Source organism: Anopheles cruzii, chromosome 2, assembly GCF_943734635.1.
Source record: "Anopheles cruzii chromosome 2, idAnoCruzAS_RS32_06, whole genome shotgun sequence".
Classification (NCBI taxonomy): domain Eukaryota; kingdom Metazoa; phylum Arthropoda; class Insecta; order Diptera; family Culicidae; genus Anopheles; species Anopheles cruzii.
The window spans coordinates 27,418,085-27,439,329 of NC_069144.1; the positions used below are offsets into that span (position 1 = coordinate 27,418,085).

Sequence of the window (21,245 nt, forward strand, 5' to 3'; positions counted from 1 at the left end):
AGTATGTAAAATGAACGAATGGAACTGGCGAGAACAAACCAAAAAATAAAAAAAAAAAAAGAACCATCCAATATGTCTACGCGGCCCGGCCACCGGAAAAACCGGCAACCGCGGCCGCGCGCGGCGAGGGATTGGAAAGAAATACGACCGATCCGGCGAACGATCTGGAGCGTATCAAAACAACAACCGAGCCGGGGGGAAAGGTTGGAAAATTTATTTTTAACACCGAGCCCCGGGACGCAACCGCCGGGGTCGTGGCGATAAGTGGAAGAGTTGGTGGCCGCCTTCGAGATTGAGTTTTCAGCGTTGCCGAGTGCGGCCAGCCGGCCGGCCGGTGAAAGAAACGACCACACGGGGCCGGGCCGGGGTGTTGGTTTTGTGTGTTTGCAAAACATAAATCTGGAAAAAGTTAAAATATTAACTCGCCGAGAAAGCGCGGCATATCCTCAAGCTGTCGGCGGCGGCACCAATTAGGGAGGGCGCGGTGGCAGCAGATGTGGCACTGATAGTGCCAACACCGCCCCCCTCTCACTGTCCAGGTGTTTCGTTTGTTAATTCGATTTGATGTACTAACTCAAATTGCCCCGAAAAAGAAAACAACTAAGGAGCGCTGCGATACTGCAATACGGTTGCTAGAGAAATTAGCAGTTAAAAAGGACCTAAAACAAACGATCGTGAACGGGGAAGGTTTCGTAGTAGCGAAATTTTAAAGCATAACGTGTTTGAATCGGTCACGACGGAACACGGCTCTACTTACATCCGAATCGGCTCCCTTGTCCGCACCCGGACACTTGAAGGTGACGTACTCGTGGCATCGTTTGTGAACGACGAAGGAACAAACTGTCGAAAGAGGAATGGAACGAAACCAAACCGGTGTAGGAGTTAGTTTACTTTAAGTAAATTTAATACTAAGACTTGCTAAAACTGTTTGCAAACATGTTTTGCTTAAAAAATCCTATACTATGTGCAAAGGATTCAAAGGCTTAATTTCAAACAAATATCGCTATCGCTACTTATTTGCGCTGTATAACTTCGCCCTTTGTTCTGTCACACTATACAGGGTGTTCCATCACGATCCAACAATTTAATCGATGTAATCGTAAAAATCGACTTACAAATAGCGGAGTTATGCAACATTTAAATAGTTTGATCGTGATGAAACACCCTGTATGTGCATTACCTATTCTATTAATTTTATATAAACAAGTTGAGGGTCAATCTAAAATTTAACCCAAAACAAACCGCATCATTTAGTGCTCGACATTCCTAGCCGCTTACCTTGACACTGAAATCCTTGCTTGCCGAATCCCCTGTCGATGGCGTCCACGGTGTTCGCGATGAAGCGTGTGACGATAAATTAACCACGCGCGACGGATCCGGAAAATGAGATAAAAAACGAAACGGACACGGTTAGTGACGTGTCGCGCAACTGGCCCAGCTACCGCTAGCGAATAAATGTGTTTGTGTGTGTGTGCGCGTTAGTGTCGTTAGGGTTAATATTTAATAGGATTTATTATAGGTCACCCAAAAAAAAAGCCTGAACATTGTCGTTGCATTGTCGGTTCTATTTTGCCAACACACACACACACACACACACCACAGTACGGCCGCTAGGATGCCGATGGAAGGAAGAAATGAACCGGCCGCCACACCTGCGAGTTGTGATGAATATTTAATCACGCCGTTACACAGAACCATTTATTAATCGGAATATGAAAACGACGAGATGGCAACGAGAGGGGCATAAAAAATGCAGATAGCATAAAATAATTACGGAACGAGCCGCGCCACAACAAAACCCCCGCGGGCCGGTCACCGGTCTTCGTCAACCGTCAGTCTCGGGCTGCTGCTGCTGACGGGTCCGGTGGAGATACGATCCAACTTGTGGCCTCGAAAGTTTCGAGCCTCCGAAAACCGATCGAACCGCGGCGGTGATTGGCGAACGGCAACAACTTGTTGTTGTTTCTGACTTTCTGGCGCCGTTGTAATAATTCAATTTTCTGTGACCGCCGCCGCCGTAGGGCAAAACCTGGACCTGGGCCAGGTCCAGGTCTTGGTCGGATACCGTGCCACCGGCTGGTTCGATGGATTTCCGAAAATGGACCAAAGAAATGCCGGCTCTATTAACCAGTTGGACCCAGTTGGACCCCTTCGTTCCGAAATCGGCGCCATCCAGTTCGCGAGCACGCCGGCGCTAATTTCGGGACCGCCAAAGGAAACGCCAACCTGTCAAGTTGATATTTCATTTTCCTTCAATGGATTGCGTGACGGAACTGTGGGCCCGGCGACCCGGCGAATCAACCTCAGCCAGCGTCCTGTTGCGCCGAATGATGATTTAATTTGTGTTTATTGCAATACGCCTTCGCTTCGGACCGGCTTCGGTAGCTAATCCTATTTTCGCGTTTTACGATCAAACGGTTGGCACCCCGGTTCGTTCCGCCCGGAGGGACCCTTTGATCTTGCGAACCTTCCGGTAACCGAGGGAGGAGGGGGGACCGGGCGCCCAAGATGCTGTGTTCATATCATTCCCTTATTATTCCATCGCACGGGGCATGCGTTACATAAATAAACACGTAGCATAAATATTTGCCAGCCTTCGGGAAACTAGCTAGCGTCGAGTGGCGTGGCTCGCCGAAGCTCAGACGTCGTTGAGGCGTAAAATGGTTACCACAGGACCCAGGGGCGCCCTCGCTATCGCTTAATCAAACACACGCACCTGGCTGTCTCTGTATGTGTGCATGTTGTGGCAGTAATTTATCAAAATGATCGACTTGTGAATTTTTTACTTCCAACTTCCGGGCGTAGCAACCCAAGTTCGCGTTCTCCGCGAATTCCCAGTTACCGATAGTCCACGAGGAAACGCCCAAAATCAAAGTAATCTTAACATGCTGAAGTTAATCACCCTGAGTTGGCCTGAGCACCAGACACCAACAACATGGCCACCAATTTTCACGGCCAAAGAGTGTCTCGCGGCTGCCAGCCATCATGGTCTGGGGTGTGAAAATGAAATGAACTACCATCAAACAAGTCGCCTAACGTGCAACAAGTCAGGGCGCGCGCCAAGTCTACCACACGACATCCGTCGAGGACACAGTACATTAGCGACGGTTCTGCGGCATGTTCCTAACCTCGAAAAGTGTTTTGTGCAAGGCTTCTGACACGGGAACAGCAGCAGTCCACAATTCCACAACCCATCATTTCGGGCAGCATTCCGGCCAGGATATCCGGTTCCTGTGTGTGTGCCGTCGTGTGTCTATTCTGCAGGCTCATCGTGCCCGTCGGTCGTGGTCGTACCGAACCAATACCGCGTTGACTTTTGGCGTGAACTCTGGCGAATCGGGCTTCGCGAGTGGCAAGGGCCCAGTGGACCCTTTCCGGCAAAGCTCCGGCACTCCGCCTTCCATTAACGCGGCACCGCGTCTGCCACTGGGTGGGAAAAGCTGCCAGCGAAGCGGGATCGAAACTTGAAATGAATATTTAATCGTGTAATTTATTCGTGTTGTGGCGCGCGCCACCAGCTTCATGGCCGGTACCGCCGGCACCGATTTGCCGGTTCACGGAAAAGAAAATTCGGTGCCAAAAGCTCCCCAACAGAAACCCATTAGCCGGTGGTGGTGGCGGAGGTGCTGGGTACTCCCTCCGGTGGGTGGCCACCGGCACTCGCGACGTTGCCAAAAAAGCGCGGCGAAAGTGGTGGCACCGAAAAGCTAACGGGCATGAAAACGGCCGTCACCTGGCGCTTTGTCGCGGATCGCCGAGGGTTTTCGGGGAGCTGCCCCACCCCGGGCCAGATGATGGATGCCCGGGACTCGAAGGATTTGGCTTTCCGGGCTATAACTCCGGGTCGCTGCGAAATGCCTCTACCCGTTTGCGCTAATGCACCGCGCGACCGACCACGGATCGGACTGGCTGACGATCAAATCTCGCACAGCCATCGATTAACTTTCCGTAGAGCGCCCCGTGCCTTTTTCAAACCCTCGTTAACTGGAATGTCAGCCCGGCAACCGCCAACTCCTAATGACATCCTCGCGGCGCAGCCGATGGCTAAGGGCTTAGGGATCGTCAACTTCATCCCGCAGCCTGCTTACTGTCTTACTTATGTTCTCTTTCAGCTGCCTGTATTTCGGAGTTTCCTCCATGAGATTGCGGAGAGATTATCGGAAGGTTCCCGGTGCGGTCCCTGCACTATGCGGTCACGCAGCTGTTTGATTGTTTCGGCTTGCGCGTAACAGCGCTGACTCAATTTCGATTCTGAATTCTTATTCCTTGCGAAGAATACAAAATTTTGTCTAAGCTGATACAGTTCACGACCAAAACCTAGATTATGCTTCTAAGACTACTTGATCGATATGCAGCCAGCTCGTATCGAAGTTGGCTTGTTAATGCCGCAACGTGCTCAATCTAGTGGCGTCCTTGGGAAATAAAATTCTTGGTGCAAAATTGTGCCATTTTCATCAACGACAAAATCATCAACACCAAACGATATCCTACACTATGAAACAATTAGCATCGGAGAAAAATGGTCGCTTTAAATTTGGTTCTCACAAGCTTTAAGGAACACCGACTCTAAATTATGGATTCGAACGCTCCCAAAATCCGCTTTAGCTTAGAGTCGAGCAACACCAACCTGAACAGCCCAGGACCGGGACCGTGTTTTTCCCACGCCAACAAAGTTATTCGAAACTTGAACGGCTTCCAAATTTTCTGTTTTCCGTCGCCTCAACCAAAAAAAAACGGGTAGCGGAAGTGTAAAAGTCGCCAAACCACACCGAACGTCGTCGTCGGTGGCTGCGAGGAAAAAGTCGGCAGCAAGAAATTCAAGATTTGCAGCGTTCGACGGCACCGAGCAGCAGCGATCCATCGCCACAACGGAAATTAACCGGTGCCGAAAAACTTGCTGTGCCTTCCACCCAGGCACACTGTGGACCTGGACCTGGTGCGTTTACGTTAACAGCGAGCGAAGGCAAAGTTCCCATACACCGCGCAAAAGAAACCCACGCCACCCAGCTTCATTAGGTTCTGGTTGTGGTGCTCTTTAAGACGTAGGCCTGAGCCCGTAAACGCCCCAAAACTCGGGCGTAGCAGTCCTTAAGCAAGCTTAGCGAGCTAATGTAGATAGGGCGAAAGAATGCCATTCCAATGCGAGAAGAAACAAACCACTTTACTGAAGCTGCTAATAACGTGTGCGTGCCTTCTTCGCGCATCATTTATGCATCATCGCAAAGCCTCTGATGCTGCGGTAAATCGATAAATAGGACGCCCGTTCGGCCGATGCGATTTGGCGGGACGAGCCAAATGACCCGTCACTTACCGTGCCAGGAATCGGAAAACTCACCCAAATCTCCCACCATTTATTGGACCAGCCGTTCGTTCAGTGGCCAGAGTTTGCCGATGATTCGGCGTTCGGTTCGGTGTTTCCGGCCACCTCAGCTACAATTGCCACTCGTTCGCCTCGTTTGCGGTCGATAGAGACCAGCCCCCGCCCGTCTGCCTCTCTCTCGCGCTCGGTTGGCAAACTTTCCGTGTAGCCCACCACCGCAAGCTGCCGTTTGTCTTCGCATTGGTCCGTAAAGTTCCGTCCCGTTGGTCCCGGGAGCGCCGAGAGCTGTGCTGTGCAACAAAGTTTCACGTCACCAAAAACCCCTGCCCGTTTTAACGATGACGTTTTGTTGCTGTGTGGCTCCCGTCCCGTGTTCCGTTCGCCACGAGGAAACTCGAAGCAAACAAAAACTAAACTACACGGCTACGCAAACCAACAGATGGAAAACCGGAGACGGTCCCCGACGAAATGGCCGTCGGCTACGGGGTTTTGTTCGGTGAAAGTTTCTCGTGCCGTTCGTCGGAACGGCAACAACCGGAACGGCCCCACCCGGTCATCCGGTGAGCCTTCCCGGGCACAGCCCTCAGGGTGGCGATCCCGAGGACAGGTACAGCAAGAAGGAGCCTCGGACGGAATAGACGTCGGGAAAAGTTTCCTGGTCAGCCTGTTCGCGACCAAACGCCAACTGATCCCGGGGAAATCTTATCTTGCCAGTCCCGGACTGTTTCAATCCGGAAGCCCCTGATCCCGCCCCGATCGATTCCCGACCATTGGCGCTAACCATTTCCCGCGGGCGGATTTAGGTTTTTCCACAATTGTTTTTTTTTTGGCAAGATTTCACTTTTTGTTGGAGGTGCCGAAAGCCCTCGCGGTGTTGACTTGATGAATGGGCCTAGCGAAAATGAGATTTTAAAAATTCACCGACAACGGATGGCGAAAATGTTTCATTTTGAGTAACTTTCGGCTCATTCGTTGCTCCCTCTTCGCAAGCGGATGTAGCGTTGAGGTAATGAACTGATAAGGCTTGGGGGGAGCGGCAAATGCGATGGAACCTTCAACGTACCATGCTCATCACTTCACTTGTCCCGCACGATCGAGGACGATTCACCTTCTCGCTTTTTCTCTCGAGGGTCTCTCAGTTTTATTAAAGCCACCAAGGAGCACCACGTTCACCGTGTTCGGCACGAACAACGATCACGCGTGATTGAATTTGATGTGCGCTATTTCATTTCGCCTCGTGCGACCTCGAGGCTTCCACCGCGCATACCTTCACGGCAAGGAATTTCATCTTAAAGCTCCGGGAAGCTCCGGGCGCCCCGGCGTGGTAATGACGCACAACGACCTAGCGAACGAGTCAGGACGCTGAATCGCTGTAACGCTGTTTTTTACTGCTGTCGATGTCACCAAAAGGAACCGATTTGTGCCTCGTGGCGCGCAAAAAAGAATCCTGGGAAATTCATTTTCTCTCCGGGCAGGCGGAACCCGGACGCCCGCCGGAAAAAGCCGGTGCATAATTTATTAAACAAACGGGCTCCACCCGGGCTGGAAACTCGAGGCGCGAGGCCGAGACTTATCGTTTGACATTTGTACGGGAGGCGAGTGGCAAAAATTGCCGTTTGCCATCTCGCCGTGGCCAGGTTCGGGTTCTGAGGCCAGCTGGCCAGCGAAAACGCTTCAGCAGTGAGCCGCTGGCAGCGTAACGTAATGTAAACGACTGGCTAAAATGAGGTCGTAGAACGTTTTAACATTAATAACCATCAGGGCCCTCTGCGACACCGCGATGCACTTGACAGGCGGCGTCAAGCAACTTGCGGTAATAAAGTGCGAAACCTAACACCTTCAACACACACCGATGCACCGTGACACCGTGGCCCCAATGTGTGTCCCACGCTGGAAAGCCCAACCAATCCACTCAACCAGGGCTCGAACCCCAGCCTAATCCGTGTCACGGATTCGACGTAATGTCGCGAGGATCAGAACCGGGTCGCGTCACCGTTACGGGCGAAAGTTACGTAAAACTTGTTGCCGCAACCGCCACCGACTCCACGACGGATTTGTCCAGAACCCGGTCCCGCCGGTGTGCGCTCGTCGGTGGTGTCGTCGGTGAAGCGTCATCGCATGCCGATCCTACAGCTTTGATCCTATCCGGCCTGCATCAAAACTTCGGCACCACCTCGTGTGCCCGCCGCCGGTGATGTCGATCAAAACCCTGGACTCGTCATCGTCGACGTCGATTAGCGGAGGGCCACCGGGAGTCTCTTGTTTCACAGCGCCCGGAACGGACCGTGGCCACCAGCAGCGTCACCGTCGGGCGTGAGAATCGGAAACTTACCGGCCGAGGGCCGGACGGAGCAACACGATATGCTGCCAGCCAGCACTACGGTCCCGTGGAGAGGATTCCGTCCCGCGTACGTTAAACTAGCGACCGGGCGAAAATCGCTTGGTTTTCTGGTCCCGGTCAAAGGCCCGTTTGGTGCCGGCACCGGGAGCCAGCCCGGATCAGATTTGGCCATCTGCCGTCGCTATCGCAAATAGCTTTCCGCGAGCGAGCCCGACACCGCGCGCAACAACGGTGGCCGGGTTCGTTTGACTGAACATTTGTTACTTTCCCCGGTGTGTTCCATTTTCAGTGCTAGACCGGGGGTCAAAGCTGGCGGAAGCCGTACACGGATCTACACATCGGGCCCGGGCACGGGTTTCATTAAAAATGCTTCCAGCGTGCCCGAGGGCCGTCCTTCGACATCAAAGTGCTTAAAAATAGATAGATAGAGCTTCGGAACGGAAAAAAGCGCCCCACTCAGAGGCCTCCCTTAATTCAGCAAACATTCAGCCCCCAACGAGGCGGGTGGTCAGGAAAGCGGCCCCGCGGGTGCTCCAGAAAAAGCTAACCTTGCACAGTTGGGCCACCGCCGGGACGCAGAATGTTTGCAGAATGGAGCATCGAGAAAAAAAAGCCATGGCCACTCACATTGATCCGTTTCACAAATTCATCGTCCCCTGTTCACGATGGCTGTCCCTGTGTAACGCCACCCGCCGCCCACAGGTAGGGACGTGAATCCATTTAGTCCACACCAACCCCCCGTGAAAGAGCTGGCGGCCCAAAATTCCAACATTCCAGATTTCAAGTTTTCAATTATTCACCTCATTCACGGATGGCGGCGGCGATGAGATTGATTCGTTCCGATCGATTTGGCAACAAAATAGAGTGCCGATCTCGTCGACTGTCTCATGGGGGTCCCTGTTTGGTCGCCATTTCGGCACTGGCCGTCCTCGACCGCTATTGTCCCACAATTGGATTGATTGCTTGCAAATTGATTACGAAACTGATCGGTTCGGCGTAATCTGCGATTCTCGTGCCGGTACTGGAGACGCCATCGCCATCGGGGTCATGCTGCAGACAAGATTCCAAGAAACGGACCGAGCCCTCCCCAACATAAGTTGACTGTCTTATCGTCGATTTCACTCCAGATCAGATCAAGAATTTCTCCGGGGTCGGACCGGGTCGGGTCGCTCCCAAGTGGGTGTTCTTCGTCGTCCGTACTGTACACTCTACGGGCGCTCTTTCAGTCTATCCGGTTTCAGAGACGAGCAAACCACGGGGGACACGGAGAACATTCAGTAAATGAATTCCCAGCACTTACTTGGGCACTTATCGGTGTCCCGAAAGGGGTTCGTACGAAGGTAAATCTGAGACGCTTCGAAAGACACTTGAAGGATCTCATTTTAAACTGGATTCTGGGCGCTGGCGACAACGAGAAACTACTCCATTCCAAGATACTGGCCGCAGCAGAAAGTGAACTCTACAAGAATTGACTTATTGCCCCGCCGTCGCCGCCATCGAAATCGTTGTCGTGGCCGAGAAATGTTCAATCCAACTATTGCGGTCCAGTGACGGGAAGAATTTGAGAGACACACCGCATTAACCACCGTTCGCCCGGACGATCCGGAAGAGCCAGGCTGTGAAGACAAAACCTGGTCACCAAGAAGCATTCGAGAATGTTGTACGGAATTTTCCATCCAACTGCCGCGTTGGTCTGGGTCGCCAGTGCATGCCGTTTGCTTGTCGGAAACTCCATCGGAAAGAATTGGCAGAAGGATGGACGACTGGAGCTTGGGTAGTGCCGCTACAGAAAGTTTTACGCCGAACAATCCTACGCGCGCGCGCGAGTCATTAACATTTTTGTGTGTGAACCGACCCACCGAGACCCTGCTGCTTCACGACCAAATCACGTCGAACGTCGGGTGGGTCCTCGTGGGTCCGCTTTGTCTGCGTAGCGTTTTGTTAGGTTAGGCTTTTCCGAGAAGCAACATCCGGCCCGAGGCCCCCGGGGTAAAGGTCAACCACGGGCCCCGGTCGGTGCGCTCGTGCCGCGTAGCTAATGGTAACATCCCACGGACAGCGACTCGTATTAAAATTTGACATTTACCAATCGACCAAGGGGACTACCGGGGACGGGAAGAAGCTCCAACGGTACAGATAACCCACTCCGCTGAAGGGTTCGGGCATTGATGGGCGGGCGTCATCGGAAGAAATCCCACGCGCACACATGCCCACCCCGGTATCAGTGTAAGATCCGCGGGAAGGGAGCTTTACTTTGTCCCCACGACGGCCTAAGGCCCTAAGGATAAAAGCGAGCATGGCGTAGTCTCCCAAAGGGGCCCCAATGTTTGCGGTACAATCGCAAGCAGCAGCTGGCTGACGGCAACAGGCAAATCACGGAACAGCGGGCGACCGGAACTCGGTGTGAGTGAAAGAGTTGAAGGACGCAAACACGCTGAAGGGCCGCCGTAGACCACCTGCGCGCCCAGCTTCGGAAGAAAAATGTTCCCAATAACATTCATCCTAATTCGACACCGTCGTCGTCGTTGTCAGGCGGATTTCGGTGACAAATATGATTCCGAGTTTTCGATTCGTTTTCGTGGTGAACCGAGCCACCGAGCATCCGACGGGCGTCGCGAAAAGGTCAAACCGCGCGTCAATTCATACGCGGCCCCCGAAGGTGTTGTTGTTTGTCCTGTTTCTTTCCACCGTCCGCCCGCGTTTTTCTTATGAAACAGATACACCGGGACCGGGACCAGGACGGGACATGGCGTTGCTCGAGGCGTTTCCGTTTTCCGAACGGGAAATGATACACTTCGGCCGGAAGTGAATATCAATTCGGAATCGGCGAACGGATATCTCGCTGAGCGAGGCATACGGGCTATGCGGATGTCTGATTTATGAGCAAAGTTCAATAAGTCTTGCAGGGGGAACTTCCACAAAATGGCGCCCGCCGCGGCTCGGTTTTATGGAACTTTAAGAGAGATAAAGGACCGTGTTGGCTGTTGCGAATGTTTTCTAGGATAAAAGATCTTCTTATGCGTCCTGCCCACTCGTTCGACACAATCTTCATGCTTTTCAACGTTTCCATAAATCTGTGGCAAAAAAAGCTTTAGTTTTCCGAAAGTATAATGTCTTTGAAATAATTAAAGTCAAAACCCAAAACTTTTTACAGAGAAGAGAGTTGGCAGTTGCGTACCTTAAATACATAAATTAAAACGAAACGAATGGATGCATAAAAACATACAAAAGTTCAACTTTTCCGATACTTTACAAGAACCAGAGCTACTGACAAAGAACGATCCATAAAGATAGAGAGCAATAAATAACGGACTAAAATAAATTATGATCCTTAACGAAGCATTCACCATTTGAAGGTTGAAGGGCCCCAAAGTACCAATGTTTTAAGAGCTTCGAAATCAATTTGAGGTTTTTATCGTTTTCTAATGAATTATTGCATCGCACCTCGTAAAGTCACCCCGGTCACTGCACAAATGGATCTGATTGAGTATCGAACCGTATTGTTGGTAAACTTGAAATAGGAATTTAATTTTACAGCCACTCCATCCGCTTCACCTGTGCTCCCGCCGGTTCCGTCGTTAATGTACTAAAGCTTTGACACTGCTCCCGCGCAGTCATTAAATCGAGTGATTTCAGCGCACACAGCAACCCCCGATTGACCCCTTCATTGGCCTCATCTCAGTTACGGCCCAGAAAACGATCGAAACAATTTGTTCCATCCATCCCTTCGGTGTCTTTATGACGCCGCCCGCCGAGGGCAACATAAACGCTAATGAAAAAACATTCCTCCAAAAGTTATGTGGTTGATCCATCCATTTCGGGCCGCGCTCTATCTGGCGTGAAATCGGACCATAAACGGACCAGGGCTAATCAAAACCTCCGCCGAAATGCGCGTCGACGAGGCCGGCTGGCTGACATTTATCGTCCTTCCGGTTGTCCACGTGTCCGCTCGCGTGTGTGTGTGTGTGTGTAAATTATTCGCCCCATTTCGATGATAGGCCGGGGACACATCAGTCGCCGCGTGATGAATCGCCTTTCAGCGGAAGTGGGCAAACCCGAGATAATGGCCGCTAGACGTGCCAACTCGCGGTGACACTTTGGTCCACAGTGTGGTGATTAACTTTGGTAGGTCGACGGCGGCCATGTTGGTTGGTCAGACACAAATCCTCGCCGGTCCCCCTACCTCACGGTGCACGGTCGAATGGAATCGATTAGAGAAGCCCGGGCTCCCGGGCCACCGAATTCAGTGGCTTTTCGGCTTCCGGCAAATGTGCCCCACAAAACATGTGCCATCACCACCACCACAGCGGCTGGGGTGGCATAAAAGATGCACTTACACACACACACACACACACACAGGGAGGGATCGCTATCTCACTTTACATCACGAGGCATCAGAAGGTTGGTCCGTGCTTGGAGGCGAACATAAAAAGCTCAAGACGCCACCGAAGGATGAACGCTGCACGGTTAAATGGTGGACGACGCCACAGGGAAATCGGTATCGATCCTTCCCTGGAACCATGGCCAATCTTACATGCCGCCCCGGAGGGGGTGGGTGGCGGTGTTTCCAGGCGCCCACAGGTAAGTCCCAGGCCCAAAAATAAAGAACGAACGAAGAGCCCCGATGGAGGCGCCTAGTCGGGCGTAACATTAAAATCTTTTTATCCTTGCGATAAAAAACGCCAGCACCATCGGGGGGCCAGGGCCATCGTCGTCATCGCATCGCCAAGCACAAAACCATCGGCGTTTATCGGTCACCGTGGAGCCAGAGCTTCCACGAAGCACTCCCAGGCGGTGGCGGTGGGCTCTTCCTGGAAGCGAAACCCCAAGCCCCGGGATTTTCCTGCAATTTTAGGCAGCAAAAGATTTCGTCGTCCTTCGATCGATGAAAAGGGACACCGTCGGAGGATGTCACCGGTGGCGTAGGGTGGGGTGCCGAAAGAAAATGCACATCTTTTATGGCGCCACCGACGACGACGACGACGTTGCTGATTTTGGGAGTAAAATTTTCTCAATTATCGTTTCAAGTACCGGGCACTTTACTTCGGGATGACGATGGTTGCTGCTGCTCGGTTTCCGATAAGAACAGCGCGAACAGCTTCACACACACACACACACATACGGACTCACAGACTGTGAGAAGAAGGATAAGCTTAGAGGTAACCGCAAGGTTTGTGCGGATTGTTTTATCAGCAGGGAAGCATTTCGGGTGAGTTTATGTGTTTTCAAAACGTGCTCGTTAAAGCGTTGGAAATACTGTATGGGGATTTGGCGATAAGTTCACTCAAGGAATGCCATAAGTAAATACTGCAGTAAGCGCAATGATCAGAACCAACTTTATACTAAGCACCGATTTAATAGTTTATTTTCCATCATCAACTTTTTGTAATGCGTTAGACTAAAAATTATTATAATATTTTTATCTTTCAACTATATCGACATTTAGACGGAATTATCAACTTTACACTAGAGATTTAATCCTTTCTAGTGATTTTTGGAATCAGTATAGGTCAGTATGGGCGATGGGTAAACGTGCGTCGACCGTCTTGTGCTTGTGCAATAGCTCGTGATGAACTATTCCCAGTTGTTCCCACCAACAACTTCCATCAGATTAGATTCCTAGATTCCTTCCAGTACACCCTGTGAGTTCCAGGCATCTTACTGGTTCCATCATCTCTAATATAATTTTATTGTTTAACATCGTGTCCTTTTATTTATGAGTCTTTACAAACGTAAGATGTCACGGTCATAAAAGCTGCCACGGAATGCTGATGAGTCTTCTGCATTATTAAATTACCAGCCCCACTCGGAACTCACCTGAAGCTATTTATAAATTACCACCCTGCATAGGAACCGTCCCCCTGGTCGCTGTAGAACATTGATTAAAATCCCCAACAACATGCGGTTCCCACTATATGCCATGCCAGGTGCTCCATACCTAACGCTGCTGGCCACTGTTGCGCCACGTTGCATTCAAAATCTGCCGACAGGTGTCGCGTAAAGCAATTTCTCATTCCGGAACGCCCAACACACACTGCACACTGGATGGGTTTGGCCAAGATCCATCGTTTTTCTTGCCGCACGCCAAGCACGAGATTGCAATCAAGCTGGCAACACACATGCCGACCCGGCCGAGGTGGCGAGATCGAGTCATTTGCAAATTTCATCATCCGGCCAATCCAATGTAGGACCAGAGATCCTGAGACACCCAAAACCACCACCCAACGTGGCGGCCAACGGCAACAGCAAATTGCGATCATTTCGCAGCGCGCGCTCCGGCGACGACGACGATCCTTGGAGGCTGCTGTCCGTGAAATCGATCCGGCTGGCCTCGTTTCTCGTTCTTTGCCGTCCAGGGGGCCAGCCCGACTCCCGGCCACACACATTCACCCCACAACAGTGGCACACAATGCAGCGTCAACAGCGCAAATCATCATGTTCAACAGTTTAATTTGCTGCTAAAAGGTTCGCCCCGTAGCATCGCCGTGGCCCCCCATCGTAGTGTGCTTCCGTTCCGACAGTAATCGACCTGCTGCTGCTGCACCACAAGAGCACCATCTCCAGGAGAGATCCCAGGCTGCTGCAGCATGTGGTTTGTTTATGCTCCGAGGCGTCCGAGAGAAGGAAAGAATATCCGTCCGTGGCCGTGTCGGAACAATGGGGCGACGGCGATGTATTAGTGAGAGGAAGTAGAAATTGAGGTCGACACAGTGTTGCACTGTTCGCATCCGCCGACGGCGACCTTCCGCCCAGCGGAGGATGCGAAGGATACCGATCTGACATGCATACCCTCACTCACGCTCGGTCCGGGGCCTCCCGGCGCGCTCCTTGTGTGTGCCGTGAAGCGGGGGCATGCTTTTAGCAGGCAGCGAGGCGGACCCCGGCAGCGAACACAAAAAATCCTGCATCCTTTTACGCCGCGCCTTTCACGCTTCACTTTAAACTGGCACCCGTTGTTGTTGTTGTTGTTGTGTGCGAATGTGTAAATGCCACACACAGAGTTGGCATGCCCTTAGGGTGGCATAATTTAAGCTTCGCACAACACAGCTGAAGTTGAAAGAGGCTGTGCAGCTGCAGCTGCTGGGGAACCAAACCCGACGGGTAAGCGAACAGGATATCGATTGCCGTCAACGGCGGCCCCTCGGTGCATCAGTGATTTCTTTGCGGGCGATGTGCAAAAATCCAGGCTGCGCTTTTGGCGCTGCACTACGTGGGATCCCTTCCAAGGTGCCCGTTCCGTTGGCTCGTTGGTTTCATCATTCCTTCGGGGAAAGCACGAACGCAAACAAATGCGGAACATTGGGGCGATGGTCCGTGTTTTGACGCTGGCACCGGCCCCGGACTCCGGTCCGGACCGAGCGTCGGAATGGACGCTCCGGACGAACGGACGGCTATCTATGCTCCGGCTTTGTTTCGGGAAATTGATTTGATGCTGGTGGTTTGCTGTCCGTTATGAGCGTTTTGCTGTCACGCTGAGTGGCGGACCCGGTTTTTTTGGTCCACGTCGACACGCAACAGTCAGAAGGATGCCCTGGCTAAAGCAGGACTCGCCAGCAGCAGCAGTAGGTCCTTGTTGCTCTCGACACACCGAGTTGCTGTTTGTGTGCAAAATCATCCATCATGTGTGCGGTTCGCTCTACGGATGCTCTTTTCCGCAGCTTTTCATTCGCTTCTTCGCATCCACCTGGGGATGGTTTTTTAAATATTTTCCATAACCGGGACCAGCACTGGAACTGGCCCACTCGAGGACACTTTTTGTGGTCTCGAATGGCGCCGCACGAATCAAACTTGGATCAGCTGCGTCGAGCTGTCGTTGGTCCAATACCGTCAATCGGAGGCCTAGGGTTTCGGATGTTTTCGGTGGCCCTAATGGGAGGATGATAACAAAACGGGGCCACTTTTTGCAGAGAGTCCTTTTCTGGTCAGAGGCTTGCTTGAGTAGCCTTTTGCTACGCGAGTGGCGTTCATCAAAGGATGAACTGTTTTATTATTTATTTACTATAACGGACCAAGGACCGCATTTGGGCACGCCAAAGTAAAGTTTTGCGCTCAAGTTCCCTGTGGGACTGTCCCTGGGACCAATTTCTGGAGTTCGATAACTTTTCCCATATTCTATCATGCCGCCGAGCCTGCCCCATTGTGCTGTTTGTAACTCGAATCGGACCCGTTTCGAAAAATAATGCGAGTCGCTGTCACTATCATTCCGGTTAGGCCCTTTTTCGATTTGGCTGCTGGGCCTGTGTTTTTGCCGCGTTCCATGTATGCTGACATTTTTATTCAAATCATTACCATACTCTCTCTCTCTCTCTCTCACGGTGATCGCGGTGACCTTTTTTCCGTTGTTGCCATCACGATTTGTGTGCACGGCCCGTGGGCCTTTTAAAGAATTGGTCCGCCTTTCTGTGCATCCCCGCCCCTCCATCGGAACGACATTTGCATTACCATTCTCTCCATTCGCGATCTGTTTTGAGCCGCGCGTTTGTTTTTTACTCCACTTCTCCGATCTGCATAAACCCGAGATGGGCCTGCTGCATGGCTTGTGCTGCCTTTTGTATAGCAACCTGGGCCAGCTCCAGCCCCGGAGCTCCCGGAGTTCGTCGAAGGCGACTTTTTGTAGCATTTTTATCGTCTTTTAAATTGCTTTTCCCACACACAAAACCTTCGCCGTTCGAGCGAAACGGACTCGCGCGTGTTTTCAGTCGCGCACTTCGCAGACACACTCCGACCGCGGACAGTAAGTCCGCGCCGCTCGCTGCTTTCTTGAATTACTACACTTCACGAGCCGTGCGGGGAGATTCATTTCTCCTTACTTACTCCGCCCGTACGCAAGCTTTTCCTCGAACAAAAGCACCATTCGAAAAGTGGCCATAAAATCCAATCTAAATTTTTGCCTTTTTGCCACCCGACTCTTCGTCGCAAGCAGCGGACGCTGCAAAAACCCTGGACTCTGCTCGAGCTCTGCGCTCGAGCTCTCTTAAAGTGCAAACACCGTCCACCACCACCGCCGCCGCCGCCATGAATTGGCCATTAAAAGCGCCCACCGCGACTCGTGAAATCGACCGCCGGAGTACCTCACCGTGGCCGTGTGATAAGGTGAAAAATGAATTAAAGCCATACCAATTAGCACGCTCTCGGTTCCACCCCGGTCGCCTGATGCCGGTCCTGCCGGGCTTGGTGGCATTCGCAGGACATTCGGTTTTATGACAATGTTCACCGGTGTGTTCGTATGCTGTTTTGTGCAGGGTTTTTTCAGGGGCTCTCTGTGAACACACCATCATCACCATCGTCATCATCGCTACTCAAAAACCGGACACTCTGCAAGGTCTTTCTGGGCCAGCCCGTAGTGGGAAACGAGTGGAAGACAAACGACCACCAGGCAGGCAGGGTGAGCGAGTGTTGCACTAGGACACTCTTGCGCGATAAGACCAACTTTCGTCCCCGCACACACACACAAGCACACACGCAAGACAGGTTCTAACGGTGCAAAGGTAAACTTTTCTAAATTAAATCAACCTTGCAACCCGCAAACTGCATGCATGCGCATGGCTTCCCAAGGTGGCCCGCCGGCCGGCCTAGCAGACACCTAGCCCTAGCCCTAGCCATAAAGGATCCCTTGGTCCCTATTGTGTGCACGCAAACCGCTGCGAAACTCCGTGCGCGTAGAATGCGCGCGCGCGCGCGCGTGAAACAAAACGGAACGGAATCCCGCGGAAACCGGCGAGGAAAAAAAACTGCACACCAGAATTATGCTAATGCGCTTATAGCATGTCGTAATAAAAATCCACTCAACCACCCGACCCGACCCGATTGAAGAAAATACCAGACCATCGCTGTCCGTCGGTGGAGAAATGGGCATGGATAGTAAGGACAAAAAAATCGCTCCGACACACGAGCACGGCGGCGATGACGGGGAAAACTATCGCCACCCCGAATGGCCATCATTAATTTATTTATTACCGTATGTTTTGCCGCTACTGCTTTTTGTTTGCCGCGGGCTCCGCGGGCGTGGAGCCGGGCGCCTCCGGGTTTGCGGGAAACGAGAAGCAAACACCGGACACCGGAGCAGCTGTCATTGTGACAGATGGAGCCCGCGAATGTATCCTGCACACCCGTCCCACGACGGTTTTTGCACTCTAGCAATTTTATTTTCGCCCCTCGGTCGCCTTTCGGTGGGGTCCTTCCATTCATACGCTCCTGCTTTTTTTTCGTTTCGTTGCCTTTCGCTTACGGGGGTTCACTATCCTGCCGCAGACACACGTGTGCGCACGTACACGGCAGTGAAACAATTATGTGCTAATTAATGAAGCAATTACCGGCGGACTCGGAGCACGTGACACGCGAGCTTAATTCAATCGATACACGGCCACAGGCCAACAATCGAAAATCTCTCACCCGGCCGTTCCGGTTCCGGCGTTTTATGTTACTCTTTTTCGGCGCGCCTTATCGAACGCCCATCGAACGTGTTCGATCATTTGTCATCGGCACAGCGAGCGCGCGATCGATCGATCGATGGTGGTTAGCCGTCAGCGAGGTGATAATAATCCGGTTTCTTCGCTTCCGCGTGGCACGTGTTTTTTCACCAAACCGTCAATCTCATCAATTTTGCAAATGTCTGTCATCGATTATGAGCGCACACGCGCTCAGGACTAACCGATTCCAGGGGGTTTTTTCCCCCTCCAGCACGATCCATGGCACAATGGAAGGATTAATAGGATCCCGCCCCAACGCGTCTGTCGCGTACCTGTTCCCGGAAACTTATCAGCCCCCGGCGATGATTAGTGGTCCAATAATTCGTTAATAATTATGGCCGGAATCATCCGGGGCAGAGCAGATAGTTCGGGGATTTCCGGGGGAGGTCCGAGTGGTCCGTTTAGCAGCAAGGATTAATTTGTTTCCGGGGACTCGCATTGGACTCGCAAAATAACAGTCGACCCAAATGCTGCTTCAATTTCAATAAATGTACGAGGGCTGTTCAAGAATTTTTACGACATTTGAATTTCCAGGGGCTACGTATATCCGATTTTCGATTTTGAAGCGTTAGATTGCTACAGATGTCAGTGGCTCATGGTGAAAAGTTCGGCCATTTTCAATAATCGGTCAATTTTTGACAATTGTTTTGCTTAGACAAAATTTAGCTCATCGGCGATGTTTGTCTTCTCCAAAAAATGGATGGCAAAGAATCTTTATCAAATTGTGTGAAATCAGATATCGCGAAAATGTTTGATCAGACCACGTACGTCACCGTCCACCCCATCAGCAAGGCTCTATATTCGAGCACACTCTATTATCATCTTACCCGAAATTGCGCACAGTTATTAAAATGTCCAATTCAACATGTTCCGTGGCCAAAAGTCTGGCGCAGACGGACACAATTATACCACCGTCTCTTGCGTCGGGTGCAGTCATTGGCTCCATTAAACTGCCTGTTAACCGTCAAGAAATCAACACTACCCCCCCAACCAGAGCCACGGCACGCGGAATGACACAGCGGGCGGCTCACCCCGGGCGTCACGTCCGGCCACTTCCGTCCCGGTGCTTCCCGTGCTGTGATTTATTACCTTTTAACCTACGACGGCCTATGGCATGTTGCGCACGGTTGGTCTCTGGCGCCACGACCACGCCACAGCGCGGTGGATTCGGCGCTGCTGGGGATCCTTCGCTTTTGTCCTGATTTCAGCAACGGCCCTTCGGCACATTCGGGTCTTCGAGTCGAGGTCTCCACATGTTCACTTGAAGGACTGCGCCCCAAAACTGGGTAGCCTCACTCATTAACTGATAATGACATGATACGCTGCGGGAGCCGCGCACGTGTGTACGGCGAGAGAGAGTCTGACGAAGGATAATAGGAATTTCGCAGGCGGAATGAATGGCGCTGTTCAGTGCTCGGAAGGCAGTAATACGCGATATTGAATGCCGTTCCGCTCCCTGTGCCTTTGCCACGGACAATTCCAACTCCAGCGTCTTCACTATTTTACATTGCAATTTTCAACCTCATTCCGGGCGCACCATTGCGTAACTCTTCATCCTCGGCGCAAGTAGGGCAAGGGCAAAAGAAAACCCAAGAAACCCTGAGTTTGGCCTGTGCCCCTGAGAAAGTAATGGCCATTGCGTTAGCACCGTTGTTGGTGCCTGCCTGCGTGGGGCAAAAGAAAGGCAACCATAAATGAGAAACTCGTGTTGAAGGGTTCATTCGGGTCGTAGGGTGTTCCAACCAACCCGCACACGCACAGCGGCAACTTGCGATCCGGTCGGAGGAGAAAATCAAAACAAATGACCATGAAACGGTGCTGGTACGTGCCGGAAAGCCGACATTAGTTCTCCGTAGCCATGGGGCGCCATGGTTTGCCAAAAACATGAAAACTTTCGCAACAACCTTGGCGTGTTTGTGGTCACCATTTGTTATGTTCCTCGGTCAATCGTTTAAAAGATTTTGTCTGAGCGGCCCCTACCGGTTACTGTTACCAGATGTCTTATCGCACTAATTTGTAATCAGAACATCAGAACGACCCACACACACACACACACACACGAAGCAGAATCTCGGCATACGCTCTCTGCCATCGGCCCTATAGGGTGTCGTCGGACTTACCAGATAAAATCCTTGCAGTGCGAACAGAACGTGGGCTGCTTGAAGAAGCGCGGTATGAACCGATGATCCTTGACATTATAGACGTTCTTCTTCTTCAGCGCGCCCTTGCGACCTCGGTTGCGAAGGAGATGCTTGTTCTCCGACTCCGGGATCTCCTCCAGGGTGTTGTCGTCGTCCGCCATCGCGAAACGTTTCTTTTCCTCCTCGCTCTCGCTCACTCGCTATCCACTCCGCTTTTGGGGCTAATCACTCCCCGGCAGAAACTCCACCCGAAAAACCAGCTATTACCAGGTAACGCAGTGTAACGCCCGACGCGTAACGCACAGCAGAGTGTGGTTTCGCCTTAGATTTTCGCCATTCGAATCTCGGCCCCCGTTTTCACACAGGACACTCACTTTCGGCGCGGATCGAAGCACACCACGCCACGACACGTGAACGGCCACACAAAGCACTGGTTGCTTCACCAGCAGCAGTAGTAGTCGGTGGTCGGTGAGCAGGATTTCGCGTGAGTGGTTTCCAGGACGACCGATCGGGGCAGACTGACGGGCGACGATGATACGGCGAACGAACGCACAGAACGAAGCACCCACGGCGCGAAGCTTCGCGGCAGCCGCTTGAACGAGAGAACGAAGGGTTGATGAGCACTATTCGGGAGGCCCCCGCCACACACCACCACACTACTGTTCTGCTGCCGAAGGTGCCACTAGTAGCAATGATACTAATATTAACATCTTCCCCTTTTTATGGCCCCATTATTCGGTCGTATCGCGCGTCGCAGTCTCTCTCTCTTTCTACACTCTCTCCGTGTGTCCGCTTTTCCGCTCATTGCAAATTAATAATTCTGTAGTGATTTCTCGAACCGACGTTAGTTTTGCACCATTGTGCGCAACAGAATGCAGCGACGATAAGGACCTCTCCCCGTCACTAACACGGACACGCTGAGCGCCACGGTTTATATTGCTGAGTGTCCCAGTGCGCGGGATGTTATAAGGACG

The 21,245-nt window shown here is 51.9% G+C and overlaps 1 protein-coding gene across 2 annotated transcripts in view; it reads right to left on the reverse strand.

Moving 5' to 3' along the window:
- LOC128267837 (protein kinase C, brain isozyme) overlaps nucleotides 1-20,507 on the reverse strand; it is a 42,246-nt gene extending 21,739 nt beyond the window's left edge. For both annotated transcript variants that reach the window (XM_053004783.1, XM_053004784.1), the window contains exons 1-3: nucleotides 20,251-20,507; nucleotides 1,279-1,310; nucleotides 758-840 (exon numbers count right to left, since the gene is read on the reverse strand). In XM_053004783.1, the coding sequence (XP_052860743.1) occupies nucleotides 758-840; nucleotides 1,279-1,310; nucleotides 20,251-20,432 (297 nt within the window). In that variant the 5' untranslated portion in view covers nucleotides 20,433-20,507. The remainder of the gene's footprint in view (nucleotides 1-757; nucleotides 841-1,278; nucleotides 1,311-20,250) is intronic.
- Nucleotides 20,508-21,245: the final 738 nt, after the last annotated feature.